Below are 27,447 nucleotides of genomic sequence, written 5' to 3'. Positions count from 1 at the left end.
ACGACTTACCAGGCGTTTCTGAAGAAAAGCATAATTTGTTTGACAGGTTTTGTCAAGTCCTGTCTTTCTTCTCCCAGGTGCGACAGCTGGTGAAAGAGGGTCGACTGGAGTTCATAATCGGGGGCCAAGTCATGCAGGACGAGGCGGTGACCGATCTAGACGATGACATACTGCAGCTGAGCGGTAGTGCATATATTTATTCTTTCCGTATATATATATCGGTATATATACAGTAGGGCTGCAACTGTATGATGACAATACATTTTAATCTAATCTGTAGATATTGCATCTTTCACTCGGAAAGACACAATATCTGTTCCTTGTAACACCTCTGTTCTTTAATGCTCTCTGTTCTTTAATGCTCTCTGTTCTTTAATGTTCTCTGTCCTTTAATGCTCTCTGTCCTTTAATGCTCTCTGTCCTTTAATGCTCTCTGTCCTTTAATGCTCTCTGTCCTTTAATGCTCTCTGTCCTTTAATGCTCTCTGTTCTATAATGCTCTCTGTCCTTTAATGCTCTCTGTCCTTTAATGCTCTCTGTTCTATAATGCTCTCTGTCCTTTAATGCTCTCTGTTCTATAATGCTCTCTGTCCTTTAATGCTCTCTGTCCTTTAATGCTCTCTGTTCTATAATGCTCTCTGTCCTTTAATGCTCTCTGTCCTTTAATGCTCTCTGTTCTATAATGCTCTCTGTCCTTTAATGCTCTCTGTCCTTTAATGCTCTCTTTCTTGATTGAATGAACAAATTCGTTTATTTGACAAGTATTCTTTAAGATATGGACAGCTCCACCACATAAATACAATAAAAAACAGAAGGATGGTACAATTCATCCATTCTTTCTCTCACTCTTTTCCGCACGTCACTCCGTTCTGTTCCAGAGGGCCACGGGTTCCTCTACGAGACGTTCGGGGTGCGTCCCCAGTTCTCCTGGCATGTGGACCCGTTCGGGGCGTCCTCCACCACCCCTGTCCTCTTCGCCCTGGCTGGGTTCAGTGCCCACCTCATCTCACGCATCGACTACGACCTCAAAGACTCCATGCAGAGGAATAAGGTCAACCGCTGACACCGCTCTGGCCCATAACACTCCCGTAGCATTTATTTATTATTATTATTATTATTATTATTATTATTATTATTATTATTATTATTATTATTATTATTATTATTATTATTATTATTATTATTATTATTATTATTATTATTTTTTTTTTTTTTTTTTAGTTAGTTATTTATTTATTTATTTATTATGTATTTATTTGTTTATTTATTTTATTAAAAAATTTAATTTTTTAAATACATTTATTGATTAATTAATTGATTGAATGGTTGATTGTAGTACATTTAAGAAACACCATCTTTAGCTGCTTTCTGTAGAGCATTTCAGACACTGAGGTTACCCTCATTTACAGCGATGATGAGCTTACAAGTTCAAGTTTCTTTATTAATTGTCATACAGAATACTTTGCATGAAATGTTTCTGCTTGTGTTGCTCCTGAGAGTGTGCTAGATAATAACAAGATAGTATAAAATAAGTATAATAAGTATAAAATAGACCGGCGGCTGGGTGACGTAGCGGAGATAGCGCTTGTCACCAATGCAAGAGGCTGCAGTCTCGACTCCTGGAGTCAGCATTGCCTGCGGCTTGGACCAGTCGTCATACTAGCTCAATTGGCAGAGCCAGCGGGTGGAAAGTCGATGGGTGGGGATTGGACGTTGTGGACAGCGACTCCTACAGGTCGGTTGGGTGACGCCTGTACAGCAGAGACAGGAAGTATCGGGGGCAGCGTGAGCCTCCCACGCGTTACTCCTCGCCACTGAGAGTCCCCGCTGTCTGGTGAAAAGATGCGACAGGCTGCCTCCTCGTGTACCGGAGGGGACACGTGATGCAAGGCTTCTGTCCTCACTACAGCCGACCAGTGGGAGGCATAGTCTAGCAACGTTCAAGACAGGGGAGGGGAGAATTGAAGGGGAGAATTGGCAATACGAAATTGGGATGGGAGAAAAATTGAAAATAAGGAGAAAAAGTGGATAAAAAAAAAATAAGTATAAAATAGAAAGTCAAGAAGTCAAGTACGTAAACAAGTGTAAACAACAAAATTGTTCAGTGTATCTATATATACAGTATGTACAGCTGGTACAAAAATGGTGAGGTATAGCTTAGCTTTTGGTGCCACCTTGTAGTGGTGAGGTGCAATAAGGAATGATAAAACAAGTTTATCAGCAATTTCATACATTATAGACACAATAAATAAGAATAAACAATAAAAAAAAATCAGCTAAGACAGTTATAAGTCGACACACAGTGGTTGGAGATCATACAGTACTTTTAAATGCAGCAAGAGAAGGAATAACCTTCAGCTTCAGAGTCAGTCGGAGGGCATTCCAGGCGTTGGAAGCATCAAAGGAAAACTGGAGGAACCTTACGGACCTATCTACATATGCATGGTAGATATCCATTAGATAGATAGATACTTTAAAAAGCCATAAACAAACAAACAATAAAAGTCAGCGCTGAAGTGAAAGAGTTCCAATGAATACATTTATAAATAAATAGTGAGCACGGTGTTAAGTAAAAATAATTGCAATATAAAATTGCACATTGTCCAATGGAGGAGGGCAGCCTGCAGCCCAGGTCATGAGAGACAGAGAGAGAGAGAGTGAGAGACAGATAGAGAGAGAGAGGGGGGGGGGGGTCATATGGTGTTGAACAGTCTGACGGCTGTGGGGACAATGGACGCCTTGTACCACTCAGCCCGCGAGCGCAATGATATGAGCCGTCCACTGCGACTGCTCCTCTGTCCTGCCAGGGTCTGGTGGAGAGGGTGGCTGTCATTGTACACGATGGACTGCAGCTTGCTCCGTGTGCGCCTCTCCACCACGGCCCCCAGTGAGTCCACACTCCTGCCAAGAACTGAACCAGCCTTCTTTACCAGCTTGTCCAGCTGCTTGGTGTTCTTGACTGACATGTTGCCTCCCCAGCAGACTGCAGCATAGAAGATAATGCTCGCCACCACTGACTGATAAAATGTGTATAGCATGGAAGCACCTGAGCCTCCTTAGGAAAAACACCCAGATATCCGTTGGCCGGTGTAAACGATCCCTTCTTCTGTGTGTTTGGAGCAGAGGTTGCAGTTTGTGTGGAGAGGTTCCCCCTCGCTGAGGGAACAGCAGGAGATCTTCACACACACCATGGACCAGTTCAGCTACTGCACCCCCTCCCACCTCCCGTTCTCCAACAGGTAGACCCCCACCCTCCCTGATCTTACACCCCACACCCCCTCCCGTTTTCTAACAGGTAGACCCCACACCCCCTGATCTTACACCCCACACCCCCTGATCTTACACCCCACCCCCCTCCCACCTTGTCATGTATTGGCAGAGAGGAGTGTGATTTTCTGTAAACAATCATCGGTTATATGGTGCATTTTGACAACATGCGTTATGTAACGCCACCGTATTGCCATTTACATTTAGCCATTTAGCTGACTCTTTTATCCAAAGTGCCGACCCTATTTCAAACAGTTTCAGGGGACGGTTTCCCAGATGCTTCTGTGTAACAACCGACCATCTGGCCGGTCAGGTTAGATCTATACATGAGATGCCTAGAATACTGACAAAATGTAAAAAAAATATATAAAGGAAAGGGCTAAACTGTTTGTCTTGCACTGTTTATCTATATTTACATTTACCGTCATTTAACTTACAACAAGTCAGCAGGAAGGGTACAACTCTGGCAGCTAAGAGTAAGTAACCTTGTTCGTCAAACAGTGTTGAACTTGAGTGCTACAGTCTTGAGTGCATAGTAGTAAAGACATACTAGTATAATAATAATAAACTTTATTTGTATAGCATCTTTCATACAAAAATTGCAGCTCAAAGTGCTTTACAACAGAAAGAGACAGGCATAAAATGAGCACATAAAGTGCAGACATATAAAATATTTTTTCACATTAGGATCTAACATCCCAATAGGCCGCCTTGTTTATGGTTTGATTCAGTTTAAAAAAGAGACAATAATAAAAAGAATAAGATAGAATATAGACAGAGTAAAATAGTGCAATCAAATAGTAGAATATAATAGACATAAAATGAGCAGAGTGCAGACATATAAAATCACAGTGTTTTACAGTGCAATAAAATAGTTCTGGATTACTGTTTAACAGTTTAAGTGTAAGTTTAAGTTTATTTGCAAAAGGGACAGTGCATATTAATCAACAATAAATGTAAATATGCCAGATTTAGCCAGAAGGCTAGATTTCATCTGTAGTTTAAAGTCGTCTTTACCTTCTGTTTGGTATCCACAGTTTATATAATATAATACCATAGTAGGTAGTATTATAGGCAGGTAGTATTATATTATAGTAGGTAGTATTATAGGCAAGGTAGATTACTTAGTAGCAGAGTGCATGATAGTAAAAGACAGTACGAAGGGACAACGTATTGTATAAGAGAGAGAGTGGCATATGGTCTGTATTGGAATGGGTGACCTGCAGACTTGAACTATAGCAACCTATTCCATCTCTATGTTTAGCAACAAACAAAAGTAACAGTGATGGTTTTTGGATAGAGAAAATGACAACTGCCACCCTAGCTGGTCAAGTTGAATCCAGATAAAGCCCCTGTTCATTTCCTATTGGCAAATGCAAAACAAGTTACCTTGCACTTTAACATCATGAACATTGCCAGAGCTACCAGTCTTTCATTTAATAACATTTAGAAGTTTACTTCTACAGTAATGTTGCCATTAAATCTAGTGGGGAGCAGTTTCCCTTTTAATGTAGAGCTCACTGTAATATAATTTTATGTTTTGGCTTCTCCTCGTTTGTAAAACTCCTGTTTTTCTATGTTCTGAATTCAACCAACAGGGGGCGACATAACACCTCTCCTTATTGGTGGTTCTCAGCCTTTTTGTATGTATAACCCCAAAAACAGAGGAATGCCTTTTCGTGACCCCTAGCGTGGCCAAGCAGAGACGGAGTGGTCAATTTTAACATCAAAGAATGATTATTAGTTCCACTTTTCAGCCTATTCCACTTGATTGATAATTGGAGGAGGGTTTTTAGACTTAAAATATTCATTATTTCACAAGAAAAAACAATCTGTACAGAAGATTACGAACATGTACAATGTATAGAAGCCGCCTATTGTCGGTCCTTGCCCCACAATGGTGGAACAAACTTCACACCACAGTCAGGACAGCTGAAACCCGACACATTTTTCGCCGTCGACTGAAGACCCACTTCTTCAATCAATATCTAAAAAAAAAAATTAAAAAGAAAATTCTTACTGTCATGCACTCTTCCTAAATATACTAACATACACTCAGCACTGTAGCACTCAAGTCTTACACTTTGATGAACATTGTTTCTCAGCTGATAGAGTTGTACCCTTCTCTTGTTGTACAAAACTTGAAAGTCGCTTTGGATAAAAGCGTCAGCTAAATGACCAAATGTAAATGTATTTGTATATCTTTTTGCAACCCCTCCCTGAAATCAACCTAACCTGGGAGAACCACTGGTACAGATGATGAGGATGAGGGAGTAAAACGTGCGTCTGCTCTTCCATCTTAGCTCTGGCTTCTACTGGAACGGTGTAGCCCTGTTCCCGGACCCCCCTAAAGACGGAGTGTACCCCAACATGAGCTTGCCCGTCACCAAGGCGACCATACAGGCGTATGCCAAGACAATGGTGGAGAACATCAAGCAGAGGGCTGGCTGGTTCAGGACCAACCATGTGCTCTGGCCATGGGTGAGTTCAAAGAAACCATCAGTCGCTTCTAACTACATGATGAACATTTCAACAATCAGAAACACTTAATTCACAAATACAATAGATGGTATCAGTGACACAAGTAAGCAGTATACACAAACGTAAAAGTGTATACTGTTTACTTTTCCTCTTACTCATAGTATATATTCAGGTTGAAATTCTTTATTGCCTATATTTATTGCAACTTATAATATAAAACGAAGGGCATACAAATGACTCACAACTTTGTTTACACTGTTTATCTTTCTCGTATTTTTATATTCCGAGTTAATTATATTGTTTACATCGTTTGTTTATTTCTTCCCATATTTTTATATTCAGATCTAATTTTATTGCCTATGTTTATGTCTTTCTACTGTTGCCCTGCCCATACCTGTACCTCTCCTATCTTATATCTAATCTCATCCTATCCTACGATAGACTAGGGTGACCAAACGTCCTCTTTTGCCCGGACATGTCCTCTTTTCACGCCCTGTCCGGGGCGTCCGGGGGGGGGGGGGTTTATAAATTCATGGAAATGTCCGGGGTTTCATTGTTTTTCAGTTTCAGTTTCACGGCCCTTTGCGAGCATCTGAAGGCTCGGGACTGCATTTATCGGCGAACATATAAATTACCGAATTAAAGCGCTATTCGTTGCCGTTCGAATGCCATCTGAATCGCCAAAATCCGTGCCTCGGTTCTCGAGTTACATGCCGATATGTCAGGTGTGCAACTTTTTACATGGCGCGCCGCGCGCCTGATTATCACCCCGACTCCCGGAGCTGCAGAGCCGCAGAGCCAGCGGCGCTCTCAGGGCCGCGCGCTGACGGCCGTGCTGTGAGGGCCGCTCAGCAGCGCCACCCACCCAACGGCTGAATTGCCAATGGCTGAATTGGAGTATTGCACTGTGCGGGCACAGCTGCGAGATCCGCGCGGGGCCAGACTCAAGGGAGTAAATTAACTATACTTTTGCTCACACAATATCTTGAATGAATGCGTTTATTTATTTCGAACATAAATTGAAAATAAATAATAATAAAAAACAAGTAATAAACAGATTAAAAAACAAACAAGCAGGAGTATAGAATGAAGTGTAAACGTATGTATTCCTACCCCCTTGATTGATTGATTGATTGATTGATTGATTGATTGATTGAAAACTTTATTAACAGATTGCAGAATGGGTACAATACAGTACGGCTCAATACACACAATTGTTAAGGGTATGCAGACCAGAGAAAGACTTTTTTCTTGTTTACATCAGGGTCCCCCATTTTCAATTCATCATAACATATGACATACATGACATACATATAGACGGTATTCAGTATACCTTCACACTCTATTATCTTATGCAACTCATATTCAGTCCACAAACTGAAATATACATACATTGTTGAATGAACAGCCTGTTTCTTGAAGTTAGACTCTCCTCTAAATTGTAACCCCCCTCAGAATTTTTGGATGTTACCCGGGTGTTCTGAAAGTCCAGATTAACACTGAAAGTCTGCGTTTATTATTTTGTATAACTTATATATTGTTTATATATATAAGATATATATCTTAACGTCATCTGTTTGCCTAAACGGTATTCTTCGTTCGCCTTATTGTGTCCCATTCTTGACGCTGTAGGCGCCAGGGCGCGCGCCCCCTAGACATGTTTTCTAGACATGTTCAGACATGCCCGGACAAGCCCAGAGCGAGCGCATTGATTCTGTACAGGTGAACAGGCTGGGTCCAACAGGGAACCAGATAGAGTATATTGGGTAGACGACGTGCGGCAGCAGCAGCAGCAGCAGCATAACAGGAAAACTAGCAGAGCGAGAGTGAAAGACGTCTGGTGCAGTTGTACACAGACCGATAGCGGTGTATCGTTATAGAGAGCTAATGGCTACTTAGATACAACTATAATATTGTCGAGCCATTATTGGCACAGTATAGTGACTTGTGTAAGCGAAGTAACGTGGAGAGACTTATAGTTAAACCCAGCGCCGTTTGGATATAACTACTCATTGGAGACCGTCTGCGGGTTCACGTACAAACGAAGCTAGCTAGCTACCATCTATGTCAACAGGCTTTTGGATTAATAGCTATTAACCCTGCCATCGGGCGCTAGGAATACAAGGACCGGTTCCGTACGAGACCCCTTCTCCCAGCGACGACAGGATTATCCGACCAGTCTACAGTTTCTCTGGAGCAGGAGCTCTAGAGAGAAACCATCGTCTCCAGCCACCATCTTGCTTTTCCCTGTATCGCCTCGCTTCGTCTCACTCCCTTCAGAGCTCCACCGGTCGAGTATCCATAGTCTAGGAACTATTCGTTACTGCTGACTTTGTTGCACTGACATTCTAGTATTAAAGGAGAACCGTGATAAATAATATGTATGTTTGCTATTGACATTAAATGATGCTTGTTCAACTTGTATCCCTGTCCCCGCGCAGTCAATGGAGTGTCCGCCATTTTGTCTAACTGTACTGTCTGGCTATTAATATTCTTTAGTAGTGGTTTAATCTAACATATCTCAATACAGTCAGGGTTGTGTAGCCCCTCAGCTACAATTGGTCCTTCGAGCCGGAGGGTATCAGTAATAATAATCATATTAGTGATAATATGGCCAGCGGCGGACACTCTCCAATCGGCTCTCCCCCATTAGAGCGCCCTAGGTGCCAGCGTCAGCCCCCTCCCCACTTGGAGAACTACGCTGTAGATTTACCTCCTAGCTTATCTACGAGGACGTTAAGCAAGGATAACATTAGTAGCTCAAGTATGCCCAACCTTATCGACCTGTCAACCCTAGAGGTAGAGACCCAAGCTAGTTTAAGTGAAACTGACTTAGCTTACGGGGGGGGGACAAGCGGGGCATGACTTGACTATACCCATAGAACGCCGCGCCCCCGAGATGGACCTCGGAGCGCAAGAAGGTAAAGAATGCGCCCCCGAGATGGACCTCGGAGCGCACCAGAGTAAAGAGCACCGCGCCCCCGAGATGGACCTCGGAGCGCGGGAGAAGACAGAGTACAGCGCCTCCGAGAGGGACCTCGGAGCGCGTGAGAAGACCAGGTCACCGCCAAGCCCTGCCAACTCCAAATCACCATCATCAGCGTCATCCCCAAGCGAGGCCGACCAGAGGCTAGCGCAAGTCCTGATCGCCACGATAACCGTTTCAGCGGAAAGAGATCGCCTCCAGGCGCAACGAGAAAGTGAGCGTGAACATTCCAGAGTGGAAGAGAGACGCCTCCAGGCGCAACGAGAGAGTGAGAGCGAACACCTCAGACTGGAAGAGAGTCGCCTCCAGGCTGACGCCACGATGACCATCAGACTGGAAGAGAGGCGCCTCCAGGCTGAAGAAAACATGGAGCGAGACCGCGTCAATGCGCAGCGCGAGGCAGAACGAGACCGCCTACAAGCACAAATGATGGAGCAAGCGCTTCAGAGGGTGACTCCCCACTCTTCCACCCGGAGCTCCCGGAGATCATCACGGCAAGGGTCGAGGGCACCTTCCCCTCCCCGACAAAGCTACACGGGACCCCGCCTGCGGGAAGAACCTGCTTACGTTGCAGAGCAGCTAGCCGAGCGACTACAAAGCCTGACGGAGGACGAGGGAGGACCGAAAGCCCACCCGCACTACTCCATCTCAGACCAGGAGGCTCAGCGCAGACCCGGTCTCAGTCCCGACACGCTGCGTTATGAACCCCCAACACGTCCCAGTGGGGAGTTCGAGCACCAGACGGCACCGAGGAATAGTGCCTGGGAACCCACCCCCTGGTTCCCGCCCAGCACGAACCAACGACCCCACGTACGGGGAGACTCGCCACGGATGCCTCTCCCCCCACGTGCGTCAGTGTCACAGCCATCCATGGCATCCTACATTGGGACACCCACATTCCCAGACTTCACAAGAGAAGACCGAGCGCAGTATACCGAGCTGCGTATGTGCCTAGAGACAATTATGTCCGGAGTACAGGACGAGTCATACAAGTATGCCATTCTCCTTAAGCACCTCAAGGTAACTAGAGCGCACAACATAGCGCTGGCATACTCCAATTCACAAACTCCCTATTCCGACGCCCTGGTTGCCCTCGACGCACGTTACGGACGTACATGGGACTATGTCATTCAGGAGATACGTGAGATCGAACGTCTCCCCCCAGCTAAAGACAACCGAGCCCTGGACGACCTATCCGTCAAAGTACAGTCCCTGGTAGGGATGTTCGGGTCCCAACGAGAGAAGGGGATGTACGAGTTGTACGCCAACTCCAACGTGGAGCGCATATTGGAGAAGCTCCCCCCATTCCGCCAAGAACGTTTTCGGCGGCAAAGAAACTACCGTGACCCGAATGGCCCAGAACAGTCACTCCTGGACCTTGCTGACTTCCTAGCCAGGGAGGTTAGCAGCCTAAGAATTGACACCTTCGCATGGGGTGGCTCGAACATTAAAGAGGGACCGAGGAGGTTTAAAGACCAAAGCAGGCCCATCACCGTGATGCACCAGACCGAGTCGGTGTCACGACAGAAGAGTCACAACCCCCCCGCCAAGGGGAAATGGAAGATCGCATGTCAATACTGCGACAACGAACACTGGCTGTCACAGTGCGACGCATTCAAGAAACTGACCACCGTCGAAGTAAGTCAGTGGATTAAAGCTAACCGCCGCTGCTTCCGCTGTGCGCGCGGCCACATGGCAGCAGAATGCAGCCTTAAGAAGAAGTGTGGCAAGTGTGACGGCGCTCACCTCGAAGCACTGCACGAGAGCAACAAGCGAAACCCAGCTCCACAAAGCAGCTCGAGAGCAGAAGTACTCTACATCGACCCCGCGAAGAGTGGGAGCTCCAGAGTGCTCCTCAAGGTGGTACGAGTACTCCTCAGTCACGGGGACAAGGTACTCGACACCTACGCCGTCCTCGACGACGGGTCGGAGAAGACCCTCCTCCTCGCCTCCGCCACGACCCAGTTGGACCTGCGGGGTCCAGAGGAGACCATGACCCTCCGTACCATTCGTCGAGACTTAAAGACAATCAAAGGTGAAAACGTCTCGTTCACCATTGCAGCGATCGACCAGCCCGAGAAGCGGTACAGCATCAGCAAGGCGTTCACAAGCTACGACATAGGTTTGTCACGCTATGATTACCCCATCCCACAGCTGAGGGAAAAGTACGACCACCTACGCCAACTGCCCATACCGCTCATTAGCGGCGCTACGCTGACCCTACTCATTGGCTCCGACCACGCGGACCTCATTGTCCCAACTGATGCGGTCCACATCGGACCCAGAGGATGCCCAGCCGCGGTCAAGACCCAACTGGGATGGACGCTCCAGGGCCCCCTCTCCGGGCCTTCCAGCCGACCAACGTCCACACGCTGCCTTTACACCAAGGTGAGCGACACAGACGATACCCTCCTACAGCATGTTGAGAGGCTATGGACACTAGACTCGCTGCCATTCAAGAACGAACGCAAGATGGTTCGATCCAAAGAGGACAAGTATGCCATAGCTCTACTCGAGCAGAAGACTACGAGGGTCGAGGTCGACGGAGTGCTAAGATACGCGACCCCACTCTTGAGGCGGGAAGGGATGCCCACTCTGCATGTGCCTAAGGGAGTGACGCACCACTACCTTCAGAGCACTGAGCGGCGCCTCGCCAAGGATCCCTCCCAAGCAACGATATATCGCACTGAGATCGAGAAGCTGGTAACAGCCGGCCACATAAAGAAAATCGATGACCACGAGGCAGAAAGGACGACAGAGTCATGGTACGTGCCCCACCACAAGGTCACCCACAACGGAAAGAACCGCATCGTGTTCAATTGCAGTTATCAGATTGGACAGCAGAATCTGAATAACCTACTCCTGCCCGGCCCGACACTCGGACCCTCCCTCCTCGGCGTCCTGATACGCTTTCGTCAGGACAAAGTGGCCATCAGCGGCGACATCAAGGGGATGTTCCTACAAGTTCGACTGATGGAGGAAGACAAGCCTCTACTGAGGTTTCTGTGGAGAGAGAGGCTCGACGACGAACAACCCTCGATATACCAATGGGAGGTACTCCCATTCGGCACCACCTGCAGCCCGTGCTGCGCCACGTTCGCGTTACAGAAGCACGTGGCCGAAGACCCCGGAGCCGACGATGATGTCCGACACAGCGTTGAAAGAAGTTTCTACGTGGACAACTGCTTACAGAGCGTATCCACGCCAGAAGAAGCAGAGAGCATCCTACTGAAGCTACGAGCTTCATTAGCCCAAGGTGGATTCGACCTCCGACAGTGGGCCAGTAGCGACCCTCAAGTTCTCCGGCGCCTCTCCCCAGAGACCAAGGCCGCGAGCAGCGAGACCTGGATGGCGCACACCCCAGGCGAAGCGCAAGAGATGACCCTGGGCCTCGTCTGGCACTTCAAGACGGACTCGCTTCACTACCGACACACACCTCTGAGGACGGATCAGGAGACGTCCACGACTAGACGGACCACTCGGCGGAGTGTGTACCGAACACTCGCCAGCCAGTACGACCCAATGGGATGTATCCTCCCCTACACCACCCGGGCAAAGATGCTGGTGAGAGAACTGTGGGACAAGGAGCAGGGCTGGGACGACCCCATACCCGAGCACCTGGCTACCACATGGAGAGAGTGGGAGGATGAACTTGTCTTACTCCGCGAGGTGGCCATCCCGCGGAGTTACTTCCCCCCTACAGTGTGGCTGGAGACGTGTCAGATAGACCTTCAGCGACGCCTCTGAAGTGGCGTACGGATCAGTGGCCTACCTGAGAGCCCAAGAAAAGGGAGAAGTCCACGTAGCCTTCGTCCTGGCCCGCTCGAGGATAGCTCCCCGCAAGCAGCAGTCGATCCCGCGAGTAGAGCTCTGCGCAGCTCTGGTAGGCGCGCAACTCGCAAAAATGGTGCAAAGTGAACTCACCATACCGGTGCGTGAGATCATCCTATGGTCAGACTCCATGACCGTGCTCACCTGGATCCAGTCTGCCTCCTGTCGGTACAAAGTTTTCGTCGGAGTCCGAGTAACCAAAATCCAAGACCTGGTAGGAGCGGCATGTTGGAGATATGTTGACACCAAGCAGAACCCGGCGGATGTCATCACACGGGGGATGTCCCTAGCCGACCTCACCCGTCCTAACCCATACAGTGATGGTCCAGAGTTCCTCAAGCTCCCGGAGGAGAAGTGGCCTATCTCCACACCACGGGAGGCGAACCAAGACGAGTCAGAAATAAAGAGGTCTATGTTCTGTGGGCTGAGCCAAGCCCCGGCTCCAACGGACCCGGACCTAGACGACTGTCCAACCCTGGAGAGTGCCCAGAAATGGACATTCCTATGGCACCACCCGGAGCTCCCCCCCACCACAGACCTCAACGCATCTGCCTACGAGGAAGCGGAACTTCTTCTGCTGCAGAGAGCACAAAGAGACTCTTTCCCAGAAGAAATAGATTGTCTGAAAGGGAAAAAGCCAGTCCCCTCAGACAGTCGACTCCTCACCTTAGCCCCAGAGATCGACGCCCAGGACCTCATCAGGGTGGGTGGTCGGTTGAGACGGGCCCCGGACTTGGCTGAGGATGTTAAGCATCCCATCGTCCTAAGCAGCCGACACAAGATAACAGATCTGATCATTCAGCAGTACGACAAGGTGGTGTGCCACGCGGGGGCCGAGCGAGTCTTTGCGGAGATCCGACGGCGCTTCTGGATACTCCAAGGGAGAGAAGCTGTACGTCGATTCCAACGGACTTGCCCGACCTGTCGCAAGTGGAGGGCACAGCCTATTATTCCGAAGATGGCAGACCTGCCTCCCTGCCGCCTCCGACTTGGCGAGCGGGCCTTCCATTCCACGGGCGTGGACTGCTTCGGCCCATTCAATGTCAAGAAGGGAAGAGGAACAGAGAAGAGGTGGGGCATCGTGTACAAGTGCATGACTACCCGAGCTGTTCACATTGAGCTCCTCCAGTCGATGAGTACAGACTCGTTCCTCATGTCATTCCGGAGGTTCCAAGCGAGGAGAGGGACCCCATCAGTGCTATTGTCAGACCAAGGGACAAATTTCCGAGGAGGAGACACAGAACTGAGAGCGAGCTTCCTGACCATGGGTGAAGAACTCAAGATCCGCCTCGCTCCTGCTCAGGTCACCTTCCAGTTCAACCCCCCGAATGCCCCCCATTTCGGGGGAACGTGGGAGAGAGAGGTCCGATCCATAAAGACTGCTATGTACACCGTACTTGGAGCCCAGACCGTGGGCGATGAAGTCCTGGCTACGGTCCTCACAGAAATCGAGGGAGTTCTGAACTCCAAGCCCCTCGGCTACGTTTCAAGCGACGTAGCTGACATCGACCCCATCACCCCAAACTACCTCTTGATGGGGCGGCTGGACCCTGCCCTTCCTCAGACGGTGTACAGACAGGACGAGATGAACAGACGGAGGGAGGATGTGGAGACACAGCCAAGTACTGGCCGACCAGTTTTGGGCCCGCTTCCTCCTACACTACCTACCCTCCCTTCAAGCCCGTCAGAAGTGGGTTAAAGACAGGGACAACCTGACCGTGGGTACCGTCGTGATGATAATAGACCAGTCACTACCCCGAGCTACGTGGCCAGCCGCCCGTGTGAGCAGAGTGATTAATGGTTCAGATGGGAAGGTCAGAGCGGCAGAAGTCATCGTCCAAGGGCGGACTTATACCAGACCAGTAGCCAAGTTGATAGAGCTTCCTGCGTTCCCTGACCCCCCTGACGACGACGATAACCCACCGACTTTGTAGATCACTTCCAACCCCCCCCCAGCCCATTATGGAGAAGTTGACTTGACCCTTAATATTAATCTGTGCCCCACATTTATTTACTAATTAGGTTCAGACTAATTAGGGGGCGGCTGTTCTGAAGGTCCAGATTAACACTGAAAGTCTGCGTTTATTATTTTGTATAACTTATATATTGTTTATATATTTAAGATATATATCTTAACGTCATCTGTTTGCCTAAACAGTATTCTTCGTTCGCCTTATTGTGTCTCATTCTTGACGCTGTAGGCGCCAGGGCGCGCGCCCCCTAGACATGTTTTCTAGACATGTTCAGACATGCCCGGACAAGCCCAGAGCGAGGGCATTGATTCTGTACAGGTGAACAGGCTGGGTCCAACAGGGAACCAGATAGAGTATATTGGGTAGACGACGTGCGGCAGCAGCAGCAGCATAACAGGAAAACTAGCAGAGCGAGAGTGAAAGACGTCTGGTGCAGTTGTACACAGACCGATAGCGGTGTATCGTTATAGAGAGCTAATGGCTACTTAGATACAACTATAATATTGTCGAGCCATTATTGGCACAGTATAGTGACTTGTGTAAGCGAAGTAACGTGGAGAGACTTATAGTTAAACCCAGCGCCGTTTGGATATAACTACTCATTGGAGACCGTCTGCGGGTTAGCTTCACGTACAAACGAAGCTAGCTAGCTACCATCTATGCCAACGGGCTTTTGGATTAATAGCTATTAACCCTGCCATCGGGCGCTAGGAATACAAGGACCGGTTCCGTACGAGACCCCTTCTCCCAGCGACGACAGGATTATCCGACCAGTCTACAGTTTCTCTGGAGCAGGAGCTCTAGAGAGAAACCATCGTCTCCAGCCACCATCTTGCTTTTCCCTGTATCGCCTCACTTCGTCTCACTCCCTTCAGAGCTCCACCGGTCGAGTATCCGTAGTCTAGGAACTATTCGTTACCGCTGACTTTGTTGCACTGACATTCTAGTATTAAAGGAGAACCGTGATAAATAATATGTATGTTTGCTATTGACATTAAATGATGCTTGTTCAACTTGTATCCCTGTCCCCGCGCAGTCAATGGAGTGTCCGCCATTTTGTCTAACTGTACTGTCTGGCTATTAATATTCTTTAGTAGTGGTTTAATCTAACATATCTCAATACAGTCAGGGTTGTGTAGCCCCTCAGCTACACCGGGAGTAAATAGTTTCGTGCTTTAAACATGATTTGTGCAGGTCCCAGAGTTTCATGTCATGTGATTTAAAAAATAGTGTGTTTGTGTGTTCCAGATATCCTACCTTATTGATAATCAAATCAAAATCAAATGTATTTGTAAGGCCCGACAACACACGTTAATGTCCCTTCAGGCCCATGTCCCTTCAGGCTATGGATTTGCGGTGTTTTCCAGCTTAAACAAAAAATATATATATTATTTTGGAATATTGCAACTATACTACACAAAAACGTGAGTACACAAGTTCAACTCATGTTCAGCCCTATGTTACTCATTAGCACTAAAAGTGATTTTTCTTTATTGTGTACGAAACTTCAGAATGTTATCTTTCAAAAGAGACCAGGCGTATGCATGTGCTATAAGCATAAAGTATAAAGATAAGCTTTGCAAAAAAAGTATGCAGTCCTCAAGTTCAAGTAAAAAAAAATTGCCACTTTTCTGGGCGCATGTTATGTGGTTAAATTTGGGATATTGCAACCACTGCAGAAAAATGTGAGTACACAAGTTCACGTTCAACTCAAGTTCAGACCTATATGCTACTCTATTTCATTAGCACTAAAAGTGATTTTCCTTTTTTGCATTAGTAACTTCAGAATGTTATCTTTCAAAAGAGACTAGGCTTATGCATGTGCTATAAGCATAATGTATAAAGATAAGCTTTGCAAAAAAGTATGCAGTCCTCAAGTTCAAGTAAAAAAAAATTGCCACTTTTCTGGGCGCATGTTATGTGGTTAAATTTGGGATATTGCAACCACTACAGAAAAATGTGAGTACACAAGTTCACGTTCAACTCAAGTTCAGACCTATATGCTACTCTATTTCATTAGCACTAAAAGTGATTTTCCTTTTTTGCATTAGTAACTTCAGAATGTTATCTTTCAAAAGAGACTAGGCTTATGCATGTGCTATAAGCATAATGTATAAAGATAAGCTTTGCAAAAAAAGTATGCAGTCCTCAAGTTCAAGTATAAAAAAAGGCCGCTTTTCTGGGTGCATGTTTCCAAGCATATGTTAAAAAATAAAGGCATCTTTGAGTAAACTTTGAGTAGAGATTCAAGATTCAAGAGGTTTATTCATCACATACAGTACAGTACACAAGACATAGTGAAATGAAGGTGGCCATGCGCGCTTCGATTGTGCAAAGTATCATTAAGTATCTTGAGGCTGGGGCCAGCATGTCCCTTTTTGGAAATCAAAATATGGTCACCCTACGATAGACGGTTTTAGTGACGACAATGATAACAATAGCATTACATATAGCATAATGCATATATGTAATAGCATAACAATTCAGTGATAACAATAGCATTCCAACGTGTATTTCCTGTTGTTTGCTAATGCATTAGTTGACAGGAAATATTTACCAAAAACATTTGGGTCCACATTGTTCCCTAGCAACAGGATTCCAGTGAAACCATTTACAAAGGGACAATGGGATCTCCTGGGATTTGTAGAGGTGGCAATGGTCTGGACACGCGTCAAAAACTTGCAGCTCTTCAGTACATAATAACGCACAACAACAGGACCTCACGGTGGTACAGTTTGCACAGCGATGGCAATACACGACAGACGGTAGACTATACATTCAGCATTCAGCTCTACAAATATCTCTATATATATATATCTCTATATATCTCTATATATATATATATATATATATATATATATATATATATATATATATATATATATATATATATATATTCTATACTATGTACAGGGCAACAGTGGATCAAGTGTTCCTTTATTAATCCCCTTGGGGACATTCAAGTGTCATGGCAGCACGGAGGGGGGGGGGGGGGGGTACAGGTAGGATAGGTACATAGAGGTAGGTACATAGGCTCAGGAGGTAGAGCAGTCGCCTGGTAATCGGAATGTTCCTGGTTTGATTCCGGCTCCACTAGGCAGCGTGTCAATGTGTCATTGAGCAATACACTTAACCCTTTCACTACCACACTACAGAAGGTTACCACTTTCACTACCACACTACAGAAGGTTAACCCTTTCACTAACACACTACAGGTTAACCCTTTCACTACCACACTACAGACTGTTAACCCTTTCACTACCGCACTACAGATGGTTAACACTTTAACTACCACACTACATAAGGTTACCCCTTTCACTACCACACTACATAAGGTTACCCCTTTCACTACCACACTACATAAGGTTACTAACCCTTTCACTACCACACTACAGACATGTACCCTTTCACTACCACACTACAGAGGATAACCCTTTCACTACCACACTACAGAAAGGTTGACCCTTTCACTACCACACTACCTTGCATGGTCGCTTCCACCGTCGGTGTGTGAGTGAATGTGTAAGATAAGATATTCCTTTATTGATCCCCTTGGGGAAATCCAGGCATCATAGCAGCATGGGGGAGGGGAGGGGAGGTACAGGTAGTAAAAACAAGCAGTGTAAACAATATAACAAATCAATATAATTAACTAACTGAAATATACAGTATTCACATAATGTGCAGTATGCATAAGGTAGTATTATTGTCCTTTTAGGTTCCTAGTAGTTGTAGTTGGATGTCTGGCAGCAGTCCCTGCCCACTGTTGTGGAGCCTGATGGCCGCTGGTATGAAGGACTGGCCAAGGCGATTAGTTGAGTGTCGGGGGGGTATGAGTCTGTGACTGAACACGTGCTTCTCATCTTGACTAGCTCGTCGAAGAGGGGTGTGAGTGAATGTGTGAGTGAATGGGTAAAATGTGTATGTAAAGCACTTTGGATAAAAGCACTATATTGAGTTTATTGAGTTTATTAGGACCCCCATTAGCTGTTGCATGACAACAACTAGTCTTCCTGGGTTCCACACAAAACATAAAACATTACATTCGACAAGACTTTTACAGAACAGTAAATAAAAAACAGATTTCTGAAGTCCATTTTCCTTCAAGCAGTGACTTCATATCTTCCATCATATACCACTTATTTCAGATTTTCATTTCATTGGAAAGAAAATAATGATATAATAATAATAATATAATAATAATAATAATAATAATAATAATAATAATAATAATAATAATAATAATAATAACGCACATACATATACACACCTGAGATATAACACTCACACATGTGGCAGAGACGTACATGGATACGAGACACACACAAAAGGTAGGATCACAGTCACGTACCTGAGAGATGCACACACACACGTATGAGACATACACACATACTTACGTGAGACACGTACCCACATACACATATCTGAGACACACATTCATACATGTTCTCACGCACACCTACATATATCTGAGACGCATCCTCTCACATGCACTATTGAGAAAGATGGCATCCTGATAGAAGATGCAGCACTACCTGCTCGCAGGTAGATCGGTCTACATGTAACGTATGTGCATCAGGAATATTTATGCACAATGTATAGTAATGTTTATTTTTTTTGTAAGTGCTTTTTTAATTCCATGTCAGTTGTTAATATGTCTTTTGTATGTTTTGTATGTTGTTACGAAAAAGAAAAAGACAAATCTTGGATGTTGCATATTATGCTGTGGAAAGATGTCTTGTGAATATTGAAAGATTTGTGCAAAAATATAAAAAGAGAAGAAGAAGAAGAAGAAGAAGAAGAAGAAGAAGAAGAAGAAGAAGAAGAAGAAGAAGAAGAAGAAGAAGAAGAAGAAGAAGAAGAAGAAAGAAGAAGAAGAAGAAGAAGAAGAAGAAGAAGAAGAAGAAGAAGAAGAAGAAGAAGAAGAAGAAGAAGAAGAAGAAGAGAAGAAGAAGAAGAAGAAGAAGAAGAAGAAGAAGAAGAAGAAGAAGAAGAAGAAGAAGAAGAAGAAGAAGAAGAAGAAGAAGAAGAAGAAGAAGAGAAGAAAGAAGAAGAAGAAGAAGAAAAGAAGAAGAAGAAGAAGAAGAAGAAGAAGAAGAAGAAGAAGAAGAAGAAGAAGAAGAAGAAGAAGAAGAAGAAGAAGAAGAAGAAGAAGAAGAAGAAGAAGAAGAAGAAGAAGAAGAAGAAGAAGAAGAAGAGAAGAAGAAAAGAAGAAGAAGAAGAAGAAGAAGAAGAAGAAGAAGAAGAAGAAGAAGAAGAAGAAGAAGAAGAAACAACTTATATCTGCATTTACAGATGCCAGCCTTCAATTCTCTTAAGGTACAATTCACTGAAATGAAAATAAAAGAAGAATGAATCACATTGATGAGGGCTCGCTCGTGTGTGTGTGCTAAATGTGCGCTGCTGTGCAGGCCATTTACATCATGGCTCACACTATGACGCAGCAGGGCCTCTAGAGGGCGACATTCCCGATAGTTCAGTCCAGTAGACTGAAGGCTGTCGGAGTAGAGTCGTCGCACCACGTCGGTTGTGAGTCAAGTTCTTTAATAGTTGTCGTACAGAATACTTTCATACAAAATGCTTCTTACTGTTACGCTCCAGAGACTGTGCTAGACAAGATAGTATCAAATAACATAATAACACACGAACCCACGTCTCTTGGCCACGTCTCTCTGCAGGGCTGCGACAAGCAGTTCTACAACTCATCGGTGCAGTTCGGCAACATGGACCCATTAATGGATTACATCAACCAGAACAGCAGAGAGCTGGGAGTGACCCTTCAGTACGCCACGCTCAGCGAGTACTTCCAGGCCATCCACCAGTCCAATCTCACCTGGGAGGTGAGGGGCAGTGAGGACTTCCTCCCTTATTCCTCTGGTGAGTGTCCTTCTCTGTGTCCTTCTCTGGTGAGTGTCCTTCTCTGTGTCCTTCTCTGGCGAGTGTCCTTCTATGTCCTTCTCTGTGTCCTTCTCTGGCCTTCTCTGGTGAGTGTCCTTCTCTGTGTCCTTCTCTGGTGAGTGTCCTTCTCTGTGTCCTTCTCTGGTGAGTGTCCTTCTCTGTGTCCTTCTCTGTGTCCTTCTCTGGCGAGTGTCCTTCTCTGTGTCCTTCTCTGTGTCCTTCTCTGGCGAGTGTCCTTCTCTGTGTCCTTCTCTGTGTCCTTCTCTGGCGAGTGTCCTTCTCTGTGTCCTTCTCTGGCAAGTGTCCTTCTCTGTGTCCTTCTCTGGTGAGTGTCCTTCTCTGATGAGTGTCCTTCTATGTGTCCTTCTCTGATGAGTGTCCTTCTATGTGTCCTTCTCTGGCGAGTGTCCTTCTCTGATGAGTGTCCTTCTATGTGTCCTTTTCTGGCGAGTGTCCTTCTCTGGCGAGTGTCCTATGTGTCCTTCTCTGGCGAGTGTCCTTCTCTGGCGAGTGGTATCTGCTGGTGAGTGTCCTTCTATGTCCTTCTCTGGCGAGTGTCCTTCTATGTCCTTCTCTGGCGAGTGTCCTATGTCCTTCTCTGGTTAGTGTCCTTCTCTGGTGAGTGTCTTTCTCTGGTGAGTGTCCTTCTCTGTGTCTTTCTCTGGTGAGTGTCCTTCTCTGGTGAGTGTCCTTCTCTGGCGAGTGGTATCTGCTGGTGAGTGTCCTTCTATGTCCTTCTCTGGTGAGTGTCCTTCTCTGGCGAGTGGTATCTGCTGGTGAGTGTCCTTCTATGTCCTTCTCTGGCGAGTGTCCTTCTCTGGTGAGTGTCTTTCTCTGGTGAGTGTCCTTCTCTGTGTCCTTCTCTGGTGAGTGTCCTTCTCTGTGTCCTTCTCTGTGTCCTTCTTTGTGTCCTTCTTTGTGTCCTTCTATGTGTCCTTCTCTGTGTCCTTCTCTGGTGAGTGTCCTTCTCTGTGTCCTTCTCTGGCGAGTGTCCTTCTCTGTGTCCTTCTCTGTGTCCTTCTCTGGTGAGTGTCCTTCTCTGGCGAGTGTCCTTCTCTGATGAGTGTCCTTCTATGTGTCCTTCTCTGGCGAGTGTCCTTCTCTGATGAGTGTCCTTCTATGTGTCCTTCTCTGGCGAGTGTCCTTCTCTGGCGAGTGTCCTTCTCTGGCGAGTGTCCTTCTCTGTGTCCTTCTATGTGTCCTTCTCTGGCGAGTGTCCTTCTCTGGCGAGTGTCCTTCTCTGGCGAGTGTCCTTCTCTGGCGAGTGTCCTTCTCTGTGTCCTTCTCTGGCGAGTGTCCTTCTCTGATGAGTGTCCTTCTATGTGTCCTTCTCTGATGAGTGTCCTTCTATGTGTCCTTCTCTGATGAGTGTTCTTCTATGTGTCCTTCTCTGGCGAGTGTCCTTCTCTGATGAGTGTCCTTCTATGTGTCCTTCTCTGGCGAGTGTCCTTCTCTGGCGAGTGTCCTTCTATGTGTCCTTCTCTGGCGAGTGTCCTTCTCTGGCGAGTGTCCTTCTATGTGTCCTTCTCTGGCGAGTGTCCTTCTCTGGCGAGTGTCCTTCTATGTGTCCTTCTCTGGCGAGTGTCCTTCTCTGGCGAGTGGTATCTGCTGGTGAGTGTCCTTCTATGTCCTTCTCTGGCGAGTGTCCTTCTATGTGTCCTTCTCTGGCGAGTGTCCTTCTCTGGCGAGTGTCCTTCTATGTGTCCTTCTCTGGCGAGTGTCCTTCTCTGGCGAGTGTCCTTCTATGTGTCCTTCTCTGGCGAGTGTCCTTCTCTGGCGAGTGGTATCTGCTGGTGAGTGTCCTTCTATGTCCTTCTCTGGCGAGTGTCCTTCTCTGGCGAGTGTTATCTGCTGGCGCGTGTCCTTCGTCCTTCTCTGGATACGCAAAGCTGTGTAGCGTCTACTCGTGCTGATCTGCAGGAATCTTTTGAATACTGAGAATAGGTATTCAGAAATACGCTTTTATAGTACAAAAGAAAACAAAAAGAAAATCTGTACCGTCGATTCAGATCAAACTGTCAAACTATTTGACGTTGTAGATTAAATATGACTCGAGATCCAGCAATATCATATCAAACTCGCCGTTAAAAATGTTGACAGATTTCGACGAGCGAGTCACCATTTTCCCAAGATCTCTTCACACGCACGTTATTAACTGTCTTGTTTCAAGAGGGAGGGTTCTTGTCACAGCTGAACTGTAGAAACGGCACTATGTACATATTTAACATGTTCTCAGTGTTGAGACAACCCCTCATTCTGTAAAAACAATGCAAAACACTGGAATATATATATATTTTTTTACAATAGGGGACCTTTAAAATCTATGTAAAATCAGTGCATAATCGTATGTTTCCCAGAACCTTACCAGGCATGGTCTGGATTCTACGCCTCCCGGAACGTTCTGAAAGGGGTGGCTCGACGGGCCGGCTCCCAACTGCATGCGGCCGAGACTATCTTCGCCCGGTACCGAGTGAACTTCCCAGACGGACCCGTGGCCAAAGAATGGGCCTTGGACAAACTGAGGGCCCTGCGCTGGGCCGTCTCTGAGGTGACAAGACCCCAATTATATAAAAAAAAAATATATATATATAATAATAATAATAATAATAATAATAATAATAATAATAATACAGGAATTAATGAGGAACTATATTTCATTAAGGCGTAGGAACAAACTTAATTTGACTGATGTTAACGTTTAGAAGCAGGTAGAAAATGGGGATTTGAGAGTCAAGTTGATAGTACTTTATGTCATTGGGAAGCAAGTTGGAAGCCTGTCTGGAAGGAGTTCCCTGCACCGAGACGTTGGGTCTCAGAGGCTTGAAGAACTGATGGTTGATCTTGTTAACATTTACTTCCTAGGTAACTTAATCATTGTTATTGTTCCACCTTAAAGGTACACACCAACATGGCGTAGTGGGCAAGGCGCTCGCCACGAATGACGGAGATGCTGGGCTTGCCTGTTCGAGCCCAGCGCTCCACATTGCTTTCAGTTTAGCTGGTCGTTCATACTAATACACATTGGCCGTATTAGGGGGTGGGAAACTGATGGGTGGGGATCGGGCGTTGTGGACAGCGACTCCTACAGGTCGGTTGGTGCGCCTGCGCAGTAGAATCAGGAAGTGTCGGGGGCAGCGTGAGCCTCCCACACGTTACTCCTCGCCACTGAGAGATCGAGCTGCGCAGGTGAAAAGATGTGACTGCTGTTACCTCAAGTACCGGAGGGGACTTGTGCTATGTATGACTTAGTCCACATTGCAGCCGGCTTGTGGGAGGCAAGAAACAGCGTTCGTGACAGGGGAGGGTTGAATTGGATGATACGAAATTGGGATGGGAGAAAATATAGAAAAATGGGAGAAAAAGTGGATAAAAAAAAAAAAAAAAAAGTACACACCAACATTATGGGAAATGCACTTTACCGTCTTCTCCAGAGTCAGACAAGAAGATAGATACCAGTTTCCTCTCTGTGTGTTCAGTAGAAAGCAGACCAGCTAGCCTCTCCTCTCTGTGTGTTCAGTAGAAAGCAGACCAGCTAGCCTCTCCTCTCTGTGTGTTCAGTAGAAAGCAGACCAGCTAGCCTCTCCTCTCTGTGTGTTCAGTAGAAAGCGGACCAGCTAGCCTCTCCTCTTGCTGTGTGTTCAGTAGAAAGCAGACCAGCTAGCCTCTCCTCTCTGTGTGTTCAGTAGAAAGCAGACCAGCTAGCCTCTCCTCTCTGTGTGTTCAGTAGAAAGCAGACCAGCTAGCCTCTCCTCTCTCTGTGTTCAGTAGAAAGCAGACCAGCTAGCCTCTCCTCTCTCTGTGTTCAGTAGAAAGCGGACCAGCTACCCTCTCCTCTCTGTGTGTTCAGTAGAAAGCGGACCAGCTAGCCTCTCCTCTTGCTGTGTGTTCAGTAGAAAGCGGACCAGCTAGCCTCTCCTCTCTCTGTGTTCAGTAGAAAGCAGACCAGCTAGCCTCTCCTCTCTGTGTGTTCAGTAGAAAGCGGACCAGCTACCCTCTCCTCTGTGTGTTCAGTAGAAAGCGGACCAGCTAGCCTCTCCTCTTGCTGTGTGTTCAGTAGAAAGCAGACCAGCTAGCCTCTCCTCTCTCTGTGTTCAGTAGAAAGCAGACCAGCTAGCCTCTCCTCTCTGTGTGTTCAGTAGAAAGCGGACCAGCTACCCTCTCCTCTCTCTGTGTGTTCAGTAGAAAGCAGACCAGCTAGCCTCTCCTCTCTGTGTGTTCAGTAGAAAGCAGACCAGCTACCCTCTCCTCTCTCTGTGTGTTCAGTAGAAAGCAGACCAGCTAGCCTCTCCTCTCTGTGTGTTCAGTAGAAAGCAGACCAGCTACCCTCTCCTCTCTCTGTGTGTTCAGTAGAAAGCAGACCAGCTAGCCTCTCCTCTCTGTGTGTTCAGTAGAAAGCAGACCAGCTAGCCTCTCCTCTCTGTGTGTTCAGTAGAAAGCGGACCAGCTAGCCTCTCCTCTCTGTGTGTTCAGTAGAAAGCAGACCAGCTAGCCTCTCCTCTCTGTGTGTTCAGTAGAAAGCAGACCAGCTAGCCTCTCCTCTCTCTGTGTGTTCAGTAGAAAGCGGACCAGCTAGCCTCTCCTCTCTCTGTGTGTTCAGTAGAAAGCGGACCAGCTAGCCTCTCCTCTCTCTGTGTTCAGTAGAAAGCGGACCAGCTAGCCTCTCCTCTCTCTGTGTGTTCAGTAGAAAGCGGACCAGCTAGCCTCTCCTCTCTCTGTGTGTTCAGTAGAAAGCGGACCAGCTAGCCTCTCCTCTCTGTGTGTTCAGTAGAAAGCAGACCAGCTAGCCTCTCCTCTCTCTGTGTGTTCAGTAGAAAGCGGACCAGCTAGCCTCTCCTCTCTCTGTGTGTTCAGTAGAAAGCGGACCAGCTAGCCTCTCCTCTCTCTGTGTGTTCAGTAGAAAGCGGACCAGCTAGCCTCTCCTCTCTCTGTGTTCAGTAGAAAGCGGACCAGCTAGCCTCTCCTCTCTCTGTGTGTTCATTAGAAAGCGGACCAGCTAGCCTCTCCTCTCTCTGTGTGTTCAGTAGAAAGCGGACCAGCTAGCCTCTCCTCTCTCTGTGTGTTCAGTAGAAAGCGGACCAGCTGAGTTTTAAATGGTCCGTATCCACTTCCATTAATTTTTGGCGTCCCATAATCTTGGCATGTTCTTTTTAAGTACATTTACATACAATTAGTCATTTAGCTGACGCTTTTATCCAAAGCGACTTACAAATTGTGAACAATAAGTCAACAGGAAGGGTACAACTCTGGCAGCTAAGGGTCAGTGGCGTTGTTCGTCAAATAAGTGTGTTACACTTGGTGAGTGCATAGTAGTATAGACATATTAGCATGATAGGTAGTAGTATAAGTATAGTAGCATAGTAGTATAGACATATTAGCATGATAGGTAGTAGTATAAGTATAGTAGCATAGTAGTATAGACATATTAGCATGATAGGTAGTAGTATAAGTATAGTAGCATAGTAGTATAGACATATTAGCATGATAGGTAGTAGTATAAGTATAGTAGCATAGTAGTATAGACATATTAGCATGATAGGTAGTAGTATAAGTATAGTAGCATAGTAGTATAGACATATTAGCATGATAGGTAGTAGTATAAGTATAGTAGTATAGACATATTAGCATGATTAGTAGTATAAGTATACAGTAGTAGCATAGTACTATAGACATATTATTTAGCATGATAGATAGTATTATACTGTAAGTATAGTAGCATAGTAGTAAGGTACATAATAGTAAAAAGTAAGAAGGTTATTTATTTATTTATTTTCAGATATTGTTTGAAGAGGTGTGTTTTACATAAATAAAGTGTCGTTTCGGTGCGTCTTCAGGTCCAGCACCATGACGGAATCACGGGCACAGAGTCTCCCAAGGTGGCGGCCATGTACGTGCAGCATCTCACCCAGGCCATGATGGACGTGGCGGAGGTCCTGGCCGCTCTCTTCCTCCTGCCCCACCGCCTCACCATCCCTGGCTCCCTGGAGTACCATAGAAAACGTACGCTGGGAACCTAGAGGCTCAGAGCCCAGCCTCGCAGGGCCAGTACCCAGCCTCACAGGGCCAGTACCCAGCCTCACAGGGCCAGTACCCAGCCTCACAGGGCCAGTACCCAGCCTCACAGGGCCAGTACCCAGCCCCGCAGGGCCAGTACCCAGCCTCACAGGGCCAGTACCCAGCCTCACAGGGCCAGTACCCAGCCTCACAGGGCCAGTACCCAGCCTCACATGGCCAGCCTCACAGGGCCAGTACCCAGCCTCACAGGGCCAGTACCCAGCCTCACAGGGCCAGTACCCAGCCTCACAGGGCCAGTACCCAGCATCACAGGGCCAGTACCCAGCCCCGCAGGGCCAGTACCAAGCCTTACAGGGCCAGTACCCAGCCTCACAGGGCCAGTACCCAGCCCCGCAGGGCCAGTACCCAGCCTCACAGGGCCAGTACCCAGCCTCACAGGGCCAGTACCCAGCCCCGCAGGGCCAGTACCCAGCCTCACAGGGCCAGTACCCAGCCTCACAGGGCCAGTACCCAGCCTTACAGGGCCAGTACCCAGCCTCACAGGGCCAGTACCCAGCCTCACAGGGCCAGTACCCAGCCCCGCAGGGCCAGTACCCAGCCTCACAGGGCCAGTACCCAGCCTCACAGGGCCAGTACCCAGCCTTACAGGGCCAGTACCCAGCCTCACAGGGCCAGTACCCAGCCTCACAGGGCCAGTACCCAGCCTCACAGGGCCAGTACCCAGCCCCACAGGGCCAGTACCCAGCCTCACAGGGTTTTATAGTTACTGCAATTCTTTACACCCCTTTTCTCTAAAACAGAGCAAGATTGAACTATAAAACAAGATAAAACGGATATTGAAAAGTTCAATTTCACTTATAACTAAAATTATCGTTTTATTGTAGTTACTGCGGTTAGCTTCTGCAGGGCAGTCTAGCTGTCGACTAGAGGCTATGTCAATCATTGTAACTTAATGGTAGAATCTGTAATACCGCCAAAGAGCCCGCTTGGTATTCATAGT

The 27,447-nt window shown here is 46.7% G+C and overlaps 1 protein-coding gene across 1 annotated transcript in view; it reads left to right on the top strand.

Annotated features, from left to right (window-relative positions):
• man2b2 (mannosidase, alpha, class 2B, member 2) overlaps window positions 1-27,447 on the top strand; it is a 63,501-nt gene that overhangs the window by 3,427 nt on the left and 32,627 nt on the right. The window contains exons 3-9 of the mRNA XM_084312208.1: window positions 78-183; window positions 878-1,050; window positions 3,123-3,238; window positions 5,570-5,747; window positions 20,216-20,414; window positions 22,793-22,983; window positions 26,267-26,432. Coding sequence (XP_084168334.1) covers window positions 78-183; window positions 878-1,050; window positions 3,123-3,238; window positions 5,570-5,747; window positions 20,216-20,414; window positions 22,793-22,983; window positions 26,267-26,432 — 1,129 coding nt within the window. The remainder of the gene's footprint in view (window positions 1-77; window positions 184-877; window positions 1,051-3,122; window positions 3,239-5,569; window positions 5,748-20,215; window positions 20,415-22,792; window positions 22,984-26,266; window positions 26,433-27,447) is intronic.

The sequence above is a fragment of the Notolepis coatsorum genome (genome assembly GCF_963971535.1).
Source record: "Notolepis coatsorum genome assembly, chromosome: 4".
Classification (NCBI taxonomy): domain Eukaryota; kingdom Metazoa; phylum Chordata; class Actinopteri; order Aulopiformes; family Paralepididae; genus Notolepis; species Notolepis coatsorum.
Note: the sequence above shows the minus strand (reverse complement) of the source record. Positions and strands in the feature narration are given on the sequence as shown.